The sequence below is a fragment of the Homarus americanus genome, unplaced genomic scaffold (assembly GCF_018991925.1).
Source record: "Homarus americanus isolate GMGI-L3 unplaced genomic scaffold, GMGI_Hamer_2.0 scaffold50705, whole genome shotgun sequence".
Classification (NCBI taxonomy): Eukaryota; Metazoa; Arthropoda; class Malacostraca; order Decapoda; family Nephropidae; genus Homarus; species Homarus americanus.
In genome coordinates, this window is record NW_024756463.1 from 227,122 (window position 1) to 240,482 (window position 13,361).

Consider the following 13,361-nt stretch of genomic DNA (forward strand, 5'->3'; position numbering starts at 1 on the left):
TTATTCGACTTGGAAGGAACTTTGATAAATCTAGTTTTGGTGACAATTGCATTCAACGAATTAGCTAATATACTAGACATGATGCTGGTGGTCAATATAACAAACACTATACCTTTGTGACTTTACTAAACATTATTTACAAACAGTTGACCTGTGTCGATATCAGTACACATCTTCCATTCACAATTCGCACCTAGTTCGATACTCACAGATAGCGATAAAGTTTATTATGAGACTACATTCTTTACAGTAAAAGTTTGTTACTCGGTAAAGAAAAAGAAGGTCAATTTAATTTATGCAAGAGTAAAGAACTACCGAACACAATCATCATGGAACTTAAAATTGGTGTTGATTGTAACACTCAAAATTAGGCGATGAGGTGTGCATGCAATGCCAACGAAAAATCTTAGATATATTTACAAACTTTTTAAAACACATAATGGAGTAAGATTTGATATACTGCGTGTACACATATACAGTATTTCATTTTTCGACTATCGATACGATCACACTACTGACCCCGCGTCTACATGACAAATGATGCCAAGTTATTTATTGCCAATATTTTTAATGTAATTATAATGTAATTATCGTGTCTATTTGTTCGCCACACTGCTTTTCTTAATAATTGTTAGTTATGCGGATAAAAACAAAAAAAAACAAGTAACGTTTTGTGCCGAACAGAGATGCTGACTGGCAGCTTCCCTCGTAGGCTTGGATCAACGTTGTTGCTCATTATGAGAATGTCAGGGAGTAAATCAATAATTAGTAACTTACCCAATGTGCTTCTTTCTCAGTTCTATCGTCTCTTGCTTCGTAAGCCTTTGCTTCTCGGACATCTTGACACACTCTTGGCGAATTCCTCCAACTACGTGTTACCGCTTGGGAAGCAGCGTAATAACTAGCTCCATTTCTATCTGGCAGCCCGTATTTGTGGGCACATGCGCACCTCGCTCATCATAGTACGCGTCTTCCTATTGGTGGTGATAGCGGGCTCAACTGCTGTGACTCGTAAAAGGGACGATGACTGGTATAAAATCAGTTGCCACGACAAGGGCGGGGAATACAATTATCACTGACCCTGTCATTGCCGGGGGTAATGAAAGCAAAAGCATCATATTTCAGTCTAATCAGCAGATATGAGGCTGTAAAATGTTAGCATGAGAACTGAAAACAAATGTGATAGATTGCAAAGTATTGCAAACTAAGTAATATTATAGAGTTGTTCCTTGGTACATGTGGAATGCGAACAGTGAGTGAATAACGTGTGTATTTGTGTGTTCCTTGTACAGTATACAAACTGTATAAAACAGTATGAGTAGTGATTACCCACGTAGACGTAGCGCGCGCGTAATAATAATGGTAATAATAATATTATTATTATAATAATAATAATAATAATAATAATAATAATAATAACCATATTTGTTGCTGAGAATTGTGTATGTGAACACTGCTCTCTCTCAAATCACAAGTCACTGTATATGACAAAATAAAATAAGAACCATACGAATAACAGTTACAAAAGTATATTATCATTATTAGTAGAGTATAGGCTACCAAATAATTCCTAACTATGCAAACACATGTGGTGAAGCTAAGGAAGACACGAGTGAAACAGTCAAGACGTTGGTACGATATCCTCGTGAAGCACTACACTGCGAAACAATGACCCATTTCTCTTATGGGAGTGAGATACTGTACGCCCATTAATGGAATGTTCATTGGGTGGCAAGAGGTTCTGGTGTTTTGAAGTTAACTACACAGTGCTGCTCTATCAAACAGGCTTTTGTTGTTGGTCGAGTGTAATATGAATGGCATTCCAGTAACGTGTCACCACTTCCAAAAATAATTATATTTTCAAGTTTCTGTGTTTGTTGTTTTTTATTGAACCTTGGGTGACTCAGTATACTAATTGATGTTTAATGCAACTCATAAGCTATTTTAAATTGAATTATTACTGTATACACTTTGAGCGTTATTTAATTGCAAGTGTTTGGTACGTCATTAAAACTACATTGTGTGTATTACTCAAATTAGTACAGTAGGTTTATTGATATTAAGAAAGGAAACACTGCGGCCTAAACTTATCCCGTTTGGTTCTTTTCATAGTGTACTGCAGTGGTATTCAACCTTTTTTGATGTCGTCCATCCCTAGTGATGAAACTTAAAACGCCATTCACCCTAAGTGGTAACCTATTTTTGCTAAAAGAGAGAAAGAGAAAAAGAAAAGTTTCACTTGTATTATTTTACCATCTTGTATTGCAATATAATTTATTATTTAATTTTCCATTCAGAACAAAATTACTTTTTATTAAACTAAGTAAAGGAAATAAATAAAATAAAGAATCTTGAGTGAATTCTTTGGTGAATCAGTGGCTTGGCTGCTGTTATACTTTGTTATTAGCTGAAATTTTGGCATCAGGCGACTTTCGAGTGCGCCCAGCATGAAGGGATTCACATTCAAAATTGTGTTCCTTTTCTTTGATTTGATTGAAACTAAAGCTGAGAAGCCTTGTTCACACAGATATGATGTTATCCCTCAGTCGATCTCAACAGATTATGTACATGAGACTGCGCCTAGGGTACAGGTACCTATTAGGTACCTGTACCCTAGGCGCAGTCTCATGTACATAATCTGCCAATGTACTCCCATAGGTACTACCTATGGGAGAGCATTGGCAACCCTGAGCCTAGCCACACTGTTTGTAAACTTTGTGGCCAACCCGACTCTCACACCCTCTCTCACTACATCCTCACTTGCCTTATGACCTCCTCCTACAGGTCCTCAGCCGTGACCAACACCTCTTCCCTCCCAGACCAGATATCCCTCCTCCTAGTGACAGGCCTGGCACTTGGCATTATTAGGGACCTGCCACGCTTTGCCTTAAACAGATGAAATGTACCGGGAACTTTACCCCCACACATTCATCATTCTGTCACTTTATGTAACTTGCTAACAAAACCTATGACCCTTCAGGCTTCTACGTCCTTAATGAACGAGTCATAAAGGCAAGCATGAACTTAGCATGTTTCCCAGATGGGCGCTGTAAACGCTTCTGCGCTTCATCTTGCACAGGATGTAAAGGGGTGCCCGATAAACTAGCCCCCTCGAGGACAATCTAAAAAAAAAGAAGATATGATGTTGGCATTTTCACGATCACGGTTGTCGCCTGCTCGGCCAACTCCTTCTTTTCTGGAATATCCAGCAATGTAACCCAGAAATCCATGGTGCTGCTTTTTTAGTGTAATCTGTCCGGAGTTCCAATAGAGCTTCAGAATGGTTAACCCCATTTTTAGCAAATGTATTAAGAACCCACATGTTGGAGTCAGGTGTTTGCTCTCACCCTCTGGGAAATACACATTAACGTTTTCCTGAATCAAGGTAAGGTGAATGACCACCAGACCAATGTCTCCTCTTCTGCTGCCTGCACCCCGTGTTGCCAGCCACATTTTCTTATAAAGTTATCAAAAGTCGGGAAATAAGACAAATTGTTCTTTTCTATGTTGGCTCTCCACTTTTGCACCTTCAGTTTGAATCCATTTATTTTTCCCACTGCTGTGAAAATATCCCGACCTTTGCCTTGGAAACTGATGTTGAGTTTGTTCAAATGATAAAAAGCTGAGGCCTTGTATTGTGGGGTACGGGTTGTTTGGGTTCGCACTCAGGATGGGATGGAGAAAGGAAACTCACGATGTGCTCTCTGTATGCATGTTGTATTGGATGTACAATGCAGCTTGGTGGCTGGTGCTGGGAGGAGGCAGCGTGGTTACAAGCGTGAGTAGGGAGAGCTGGTTGGTGAGGGTGCTCAGAGGAGGACCAGCTTGTGGGTCGCCATGCTGGCCGGCGGGAGCGAGGGCCGCCAGGCAGGAGCGGTGGAGGTGGTGTTACTTGAGGACTGGCTGTAGGTAGAAAGAGAGGTTGGTCACCATGAGGTCAGGTCTTATATAGCGGAGGTAGGCGTGGCTTAATAGTTGACCTCTGTGATGTATGGCGGCGCTGGTTGACCTAGACCACGAGGCATACACTGGGGAATTCGCGGGGTCAGCTACTCAGCGAGAAGCGTTTGTAGGGAAGGAATCCACTACAATACTCCCCCTTCCCTCCAGGCAGTGTAGGAGACTTGTCTGCAGGGTTGCATGGCACATGTGAGGCAAAACGGGTGGTGCATGCCACATGTGGTATATAACGGCAAGGGCGTGGATGAGCCGGCCGCTAGGGGGTGGGGGAACTCTGTCTAGATACACGAGATCTGTGGGAGAAAAGAGAGAGGAGGAGGGTTGTGGAGGCGATGAATGTTGTGCTTCACTCGCGACAGGTACAAAGTCCTCAGATGCGCCTGCTGGGGTGTGTGGGCCTGGGTCAGGAGCAGGGGCTGTGTCAGCAGGAAGAGGGTCCATGACAGCAGCAGGGTGCAGGACAGTAGCAGGGGGTACCTGAGGGGGAAAAAAACGGGTGTGTGGGGCCGCACTCAGGCGCATGGGCCGTGTCGGGAGCAGGAACTGCCAGGCAGGAGCGGAGGAGGGTCGGCGTCAGGAGGAGGGTCCAGGACAGTGGCAGGGGGTACTACTGGGCCGGGGGCGGCGTCTGAGGCAGGACGGGTGTGTTGGGGTCGGTAGGACGTGGTGCTTGGGGCAGGAAGAGGAGCGGCTGTCTGCTTAGAGTAGCAGAGCTGCTCTAGGGTGTCTAACCTGCGGTGTAGAGACAGTAGCTGTAGAGCCGATGAGAGCTGCCTCTGCGTGGGTAAGCCAATCTTCCATGTTGCTTGAAGACTGGGAGAGTGATCAGTTTCTCCTCCATCCTGTGTGAGTGCGAATCTCCGGGGGTCACCATTTGTGGGATACGAGATATTTTGTTCTCCATCCTGTGTGAGTGCAAATCTCCGGGGGTCACCATTTGTGGGGTACGGGTTGTTTGGGTTCGCACTTAGGATGGGATGGAGAAAGGAAACTCACAATGTGCTCTCTGTATACATGTTGTATTGGATGTACAATGCAACTTGGTGGCTGGTGCTGGGAGGAGGCAGCGTGGTTACAAGCGTGAGTAAGGAGAGCTGGTTGGTGAGGGTGCTCAGAGGAGGACCAGCTTGTGGGTCGCCATGCTCGCCGGCTGGAGCGAGGCCGCCAGGCAGGAGCGGTGGAGGTGGTGTTACTTGAGGACTGGCTGTAGGTAGAAAGAGAGGTTGGTCACCACGAGGTCAGGTCTTATATAGCGGAGGTAGGCGTGGCTTAATAGTTGACCTCCGTGATGTATGGCGGCGCTGGTTGACCTAGACCACGAGGCATACACTGGGGAATTCGTGGGGTCGGCTACTCAGCGACAAGCGTTTGTAGGGGAGGAATCCACTACAGTATGACAACGTTGCCAGCCAAAAGCTATCCTGACATTTAACTGCCATGGGGTTTGCTTCCTGTGAAGAAAACATACAACTGTTCTCTCAGTGCAAACACTCAGTTCAGAACCTTCCCACGGGATAACCACCACACCTCGGCATGAAAGAGCAGTTTGGTGAAGTTGCCTTCCATATCTTTGCACAACCCACCGAACATTCTGAGCTTTATTGCATGGGTCAGGATACAATTCACCATTTTGACGATATCATCGAAAAGGAGCTCAAAATCATTATTTTCGCTGGCTCTTCCAGTCCCTTTCAGCCGCTTAGCAACAATTAAGGGCTTCTCTGTGAATCACACGGTGAATTGAAACAGCTAGGTGATACAGCTTGGATTTTCGCCGCAACACCATTGCCCTCGCATCATCTGTAGCGACGGATTTTTATTTCGGCCATTCAATGTCCCATTCAATCATAAAATAATTCAGTTTCTGGAAAATATTCTCCGCTGTTGTTTCATCCCCCAATTGGAGGCAGCACAAATAGTGTTCAACTATGGTCTTACTCTAAATCAGTAAAGCGACAGTACACAATCACCCGCGCTTCCCCTTCCACATCTGTTGTTTTGTCCAACTTCATGGTAATCTGTTGGACTCAGAAAGCGAAAAAAAAACCACGAAAAAAAACACCGCGTTGTGGTTGTTTGGAAAATAACCAGAAGCGAGATTTTGCTATAGGTTAGGTTAGTTTGGAATGGGTTAGGTTAGGATAGATTAGGTTAGTTTGGATTTGATTAGGTTAGTTTGGATTGGGTTAGGTTAGTTTGGATAGGGTTAGGCTAGGGTAAAATCCAAGACGCAAAATTTCGCTTTCTGGTTAATTTGAAACCAACCCACAGCGCTTTGTGGTGGCTTTTCGGTTTCTGAGCCGTGAGAAATCGAGTTAAACGTTACCTTACCTACTCTGTCTCCACGACAGTTAACTGGACACTGACTTTGAAATATAAAACTGGATTCACCCCTCAGCACTCTTTTCTTATCGGTTGGCGTTTCAAATATTATGGGTGACGTCATGTTTCCGTAGAAACTAAGGCCCATATGCAAGATCAGCCGTGGTGTATACCATGCTGTAGTACTCCCATGGCTGTTATGCAAGAAGCGTTTTTGGCAAAAAAGAAAAAAGAAAAAAAGAAAAATATGTACGATTCGTTATTGGAACATGAGGAAATTTCGTGGTACACGTACCCCGTCTGATGATCACTACGAGGGAACTATTTTTGAAACCAAAAGAAAGAAAATTGATTTGAATGGACATAAAATGTATAAATCTGCAAAGGAATAATATTTGTTATACGATATACTCCATATAGAACAGCACATGCAGAATTGTATTGTTCTTTTTAAAAGCGGTCCGTGTTTGTGTGAAAAATTCCGCCAGCCTCTACTTGTCTCATCGCCGTTTATATCCTCCAAATTCGCCTAACCATCATAAAAGGTAAGCCTTTAAGATAACTAATACAACTAATTTATGTGTAGAAATGTATTGAAATCAAATTAAACTAAAAAAAAGTCGTAAATAGTCTATTTGAAGAGTAGTGAGAACAGCTTCCTCTGGGATGGTGAATGACTTCCTTTATCAGAATTAATATCGACCCAATTTTCGTAATGAGGGCAATTAATAACAGTCCAGCACTACCAAAATAATCATTTCCTTAGTATAATTACTTATTGGCCTAGATTTCATATTTTAATAAGTCCAAATATGCCAGGTAACTAGTGCCAGGTACTTCCCAGGCATGTTTCATTTGTTTATCAGTTTAACCACAATTTGCTATTAATAAGTTAAATTCAGTGACCTAAATTCATGTTTTATTTTTTTTATTCCCTTAGTGACTCAATGTATTACAAGAAAGAACTACTTTACGACTTGTTTGGGCCAACAGTTGGAGTGGTGATATTAATTAACTTTGCCATTCACAGTGGTAGAATTAAATGTAGATATATTGGCTTTGTATGTCCATGATTTCAACAAAAATGAATAAGTCCTTCTAAAGTAAATGGAATTGATGATATTATTATCATTTGGCCATCCAGCGAATTTAATGATTTTAAGTTGACCGATTTTTACCAGTTGTTAGGTTACGTTAGATTAGTTAAGTTAGGTTTGGTGACATTGAAATTATGTTTTTTCAAATGCCAAGTAGGTGGATGATCTAAACATTCATTTTTTACCAAATTGATTATGAGTAGATCAAAAACATTAGTCTTGCTTTTTTACAAATTCAGACTCCGTAAAGTTCAAATGACAATCACTTCATGATAGATGTTTCACCCTATACACTAAAGCTACTTTATGTAAGAGGAAAAAATTAGCACCAAATTGTATTGTTTAATACCAAAAGAAGTCATTGATGATAATATTTAATAACAATATTTCAGGTATTACGACCTGGTCGTCGGGACGGAACACCGTCGTAAGTCGAGGAGAGACTGTAATACATTTTCATCTTTAAACTCCTTGTATCTTACCTAACTCACCTTGATGCTCCACTCAATTATAGCTAGATGTAATAATTGTAGAAAGTAATCACAGGTATGACTCCCTTTACCGTTAATTGTTTTTATATTACAATTCTTGAATATTCAAAGATAATGAGATTATGAGTCTTCAATAAATGTGATATACTGTACGTACATTCTAATGATGACAACAGAAATATGTCAGACTTGACTAATTAACTGTAACCAGAAATTAACCTAAGTGAATTTGTCCTTAATCCAACCTTTAAAATATGAAAGACAGTATACTTCATTTTATGATAGTTAAGTCAGTTTCCAGTTAGGTAGGTTAGGTTAACATTTTTATATAGATCATTAAAATTTTAAAGGAGTTAAAATTTTTGTTCTATGAATTTTTCCAAAAAAAAAAAAAAAGGATCAAAGTTTTGGAATCACCATAATAATATACACTACACTACAGTACATTAAAAAAAAACAATACAGTAATTTTTTTAGTGTGTGTTGCATATCAAACCAAACAAATCTGAGTTTCCTTTGGAATTTTTTATTTTTATTTATTTTTTACCAGACAAAATTACCCTCAATATTTAGATGTTGGAAACTTATAAATATTAACGCTCATAAATATAGATGTTCCAGAATTCGCAAATTTAACTAACACAATATTAATGACTTTATTTTCACTTACAGGTGGAGATACAGCTGACTATTCACCTTTCACCAATACTGAAGAAATAAATCTTGGTATCATTTGATTGATGGGGAATTTTTCCGGTTCCAGGGAAGATTTTGGAATTTGCTTTCTAACCTAACCTCGGAACTGGTAAGCAGACTCAGAACAGAAATATTTGGAGACTTTCTGTAAAATCCCCAAATTACTCATAGACCAGAAAAAAATGCAGTTTCTGGAATTTTCTGAATATATACCTTGGAGAAATCATAACATACTGTATGCCTTATTTATTATTATTTTTTTTTATTTTACACTCTGCATACATACGTGGATATTACGTATTAATTTACTTGTGAAATTTGTGGATGATTTTTCTTTTAAAATACTTCACTCTTGATCATCCATATATTATAACATATCCTGCTTTTAATAAAGGCTATATTCTGAAATAAGCATTATCATTGTATTTTTATCCTTATTATTATTAGTTTATATTAAACATTAAAAAATGCAGGAATGATTTGCAATTGACATTGCAGACTGTATTGAGGATATTTTTAAACCATTTAATTATCATCTTGTTCTATGTTTAACATTATTAGTCTCTGATTAGTTGGTAGAATTTCATGACTGTACTTACTGTATATGGGTTCCATGACATTTGCTCACAAGATGAACCTAATCTAACCTAGCATGTCTTCATTTCCATAATAGTTGAGTATATGCCTTGTAAACAAATGTCTGCACACTAACTATATGAAGGCTCTCTGGTGAGGAGCCATATACAGTATTTACATGTAATATTTTTCCAAATAAAAGACTTTTTAAACAGCAGAGACTTTTCTCCAACTTCTGGTTTAGTCAATGTCTTAACATATTGTATACATTTTTACTCCTGACATTGGGAAAGTGTTCATGTTTTGTTTTTTTGAAAGGGTATTTATTGCATTCCTATTGTAATACTAATCCACTACACTGTAATCAGGTAGAGAAAAGGAGGAAACATTACCTCAAGTTTTCATATCTTGTAGATAAGTGGCCTTTTATAATATGAAAGTAAAAATTTTGGTACCTGTATAAAGATAATTTCCTGTTTGATAGAAAACTAACAGTTATGGTAATATTTTTTCAAGATTTTATCCCAATTCATCTGTACAGTGAGTTCATCACTGTCATAACAAAATTATAATACCTAATATTGTACTTTAGTATATTCTACTGACTTCAGACACAGAACAGGCCATAGTTCTCTTTATTACACTCACCCAAACCCAAGTTCATGAAAAACTTATAACTTTATTGTTAGATTTAATAAGGATAAAGAAGAAAGGAACAGATATTACACTCAATTCCTACGTTTTTATGGTTGCCACAGGCTTTATTTACCTATATTCACTGTAAATGATCGTATTTTATTCCCAGAATTGGCTTATAATCCAAGAAAATAGGAAAATGAGGTGCACCTTAATTTGGGATTCAAGTTTTTTATGCTCGTAAATCGTGTAGCAAGAGCAAACGTTTCGTGCCACTGACAACGTTTTCAGGGTGCAAGCATACCAACCCCCAAGTCTTCCGCCAGTTGGTACACCTGACTACACTACGATGACGTAGTAACAACAAACGACAGTCGGGTACCACCATGGCCCATCTTGAATAATCACAAAATTTTCACTCCATTGTATTACCACCGCCGGGATACCATGGCATGGTGTACACCACGGCTGATCTTGCATTTGGGCCATAATCACGTGTCGTTATCCTTTCAAATCTCGTCCACCCCTCCATCCACCCCAAACAAAATCTCATCCAACCAGGTTGAATAGCACTGGTGTACTGGAAATAAGCACCTAACAACTTGTCGGCTATCCTTGATCAAGTTGCCTTACTGTTTACCAATGTTGCTCATCTGCACTGCCTCGGCACACAAGAAACTGTACAGGGGGTATACTTCCACGGCCTATGAGTACCGTGTCCCTACAGTACATTGTCGATATTCATTCTGAACTGTATATCTGCACAATTTACAATCATGCTTATCCAATTGCAAATCTGTAATATATTTTTACTGAATAATAATAATAATAATAATAATAATAATAATAATAATAATAATAATCACCATTATTATTATTATTACTATATTCATAAAAGGTGTCCTACTATGACTACCACGTCTCTTGCATCACAGATTTTAATCTTTGTGCTGGGGTCTTGGGGTGCCAGCTGTATACATGTATCATTAAAATATTCTCCGAATAGCCGCTGAAATGTTGTAACTAATATTTTTCGTGAAACTAACCTCGTTTTATGCTTGTACGGTACCAGGGGCCTCGTTTTTTTAGAAATGCTTACACCGGATACTCATTTTATGCTTGCATCGAGTCCCCCTCATTTCGTTTGCATTTTGACTCTCGCTTTTAAACTATTCATTAATATATATGGGGACCCAGAAGCCTTGGGGCTCTGAGCCGTAATTACTGAATGTATTGGTTAACCGGTACATTGAGCGCCTGCAGGGACTAAAAATAACGGAGCCTTAACCAGCTATAACTAAGGTTGCCAAAAAAGTAATTAATCTTTAATTCAAGGACGTTATAAGCGCCTTAGTTATGGACGTTCAGGTTACGGGCAAGTCGAAGGGAATGATTGAAAACCGTCTTTTGACGCACTCAATATTTATTGATGTGGTCAAAACCTGCAGAGAAGGCGTTCATAATATTACAAGGTGATCCATCTGATGCATAATTAGTTAGTCTCACACAATTTTATCTTAATTACAATTTATTAAACATACTGACATAACACAAAGTTCATAACTCTATTAATCTTAGCTTCGCTTCATTCTGCATTGTCTTATTACTCCAGGTTAGGCAGAAGAGAGTAGGCGTAATTAGTCAACAATATTTCAGTACCGAGGGGTATGTTATCACTTAGGCTGTACTTACAAGTGCGAGTCAATGCAGATCAGTATGGTGTTCCAAGAGAAAACAGTATTGCGTAAATCGTCCCAGCACAAATTCTCGGACAGGAGAAGGCTGGTATTCACAGAATCACTAGAGAGGGCGATCTGTCTCGTGGAGGGGCGGCAGGCAGCACCGCCACCAGTCTAAGACAGTCCACTCAGCAGAACCAAGATTTATCTGTAAACACTTCTACATCCGGCGAGGTCACAGGTCGAAAGATTTAATGGAATCACACGCCAGCTCAGACGTAGTTTTTTTTTTTTGCTGGTGCTCACCGTTAAGCTATGCAAAAAAATTCCTTCATAAAAGTGCACTGTACTGTATATATCTTGTGAAAAATATTTATAATTTTCACCTTTTCCTACCACCATCAACACCACCATTGGCATCACCACTACCATTAACACATTAACATCATTAACACTGCCACCATTTAGCCCGAACACCATTACAACCAGCTCCACCATCATCGACTACAACCACCAGATTCACCACCATTCGCTTTAGCCTGTTTACACCCTTATGCTCAACTCAAGTTCATAAACTGTTTTCTTTATTAGTTTTCAACCTTTCATATGAAAACCCAAAACTGTATTCAGTAGCCTGTTTTTGTTGTTGTAATACAACTTTAAAGTAGAAACTTGATTGTGTTATTGATGGTACGTGTGAGAGAGAACCTACAGCGGTTTCACTTGAATCCTATAATTAATAACGAGTGCATATCTGTCTACGTCTGGCTTCAGAAACAAGCATATAACACCCTGGTCTCAAGATAATGAAACAAGTAATTCGGGTAGAGTCGAGGATAATAAAGTACTTGTTACAAACCTCCCACAGGTAGAGTTGAGAAACTATTGATACTGATGGTCTATGACTATGTAATACTGTTTTCAATCTGGACATTGTGCAAGCGTCCAAAAACACTGACTATAGCAGCTTGTGAATCCTGAGGCAGAATTAGATGTGACAATAACAAACCTTTGTATGAGATGTAGATGGTAAGAGGGAAAATCCGCCACAAATCTCGTCACGTTGTATCTTGTCATGGGCAAGAATTGAATGATTCTCGAGAAACTCAACCGAACCCCCAAACGAGAGAGAACGTGTATTTTATGTTATGGTTGACTTTAAAAATTACGTTTGGTTAACCTACGCTGGCTTGGTTAGAATAGGTACTGTAAGGTGTAGTGCACGGACCAAGCCCTGATAACCTCTTGATTTCGAAGGATGTGATAATCAACAGTCACCTAAATTAAAAACATCCATTCAAATACTCTAATAAATCATAGTAATTAAATCATTAGTTTTTCATAGGATATAGTGTGTAGAAATGGACCATGAGGCTATCCGGCTGCAATAGGAGGTATGGATGAGGTTAATGCTACATAATTATCTATAACATTTTTAAGGTGTAAAACATATTTTTTACTCCCGCACAAATTTATGCTGTAAATAGATGAAACAAGAACTTGATCTTCAATTGTGCTGAAGGAAAGGTAAAGTACTCGCAGGGCGTCTGATGATGACGTCACGCCTCAGGTTCAGGTAGAGTTTTCCCGGGATTTTTAATGGATATGAATAATTAAACTGTAATACGAAAAAAATAAAATAATTCATCTTTCTTTTTTATCCATTCTCTGGAAAATAACAACAATGGCAGAGATAAGAAAATAGCTTCCATTTTTAACTCACTGTGCACAGTATGTCGGTAGTTCAACCCTCTCAGGGGGCCAGATAACACTTCTTCATATCAAAGGAACCGCGGCAGCGACACCAAGAGAGGCCACACCTGCACCTCAACCCGTAAACTGAGTAGATTGAACACCCAAAAATATCCTCAGTGACATGTATATAAATTCAACAATAGACTTAA

The 13,361-nt window shown here is 39.4% G+C and overlaps 1 protein-coding gene across 2 annotated transcripts in view; it reads right to left on the bottom strand.

Moving 5' to 3' along the window:
* LOC121856856 (ethanolamine-phosphate phospho-lyase-like) overlaps nucleotides 1–13,361 on the bottom strand; it is an 80,631-nt gene that overhangs the window by 52,582 nt on the left and 14,688 nt on the right. Inside the window, exon 1 of one of the 2 annotated variants that reach the window (XM_042352629.1) lies at nucleotides 778–929. The exons of the other annotated variant lie outside the window; for it this stretch is intronic. Within the exon in view, the coding sequence (XP_042208563.1) occupies nucleotides 778–839 (62 nt within the window). The 5' untranslated portion in view covers nucleotides 840–929. Of the gene's footprint in view, nucleotides 1–777; nucleotides 930–13,361 lie in introns of those variants that run through there. 2 annotated transcript variants of the gene reach the window in all.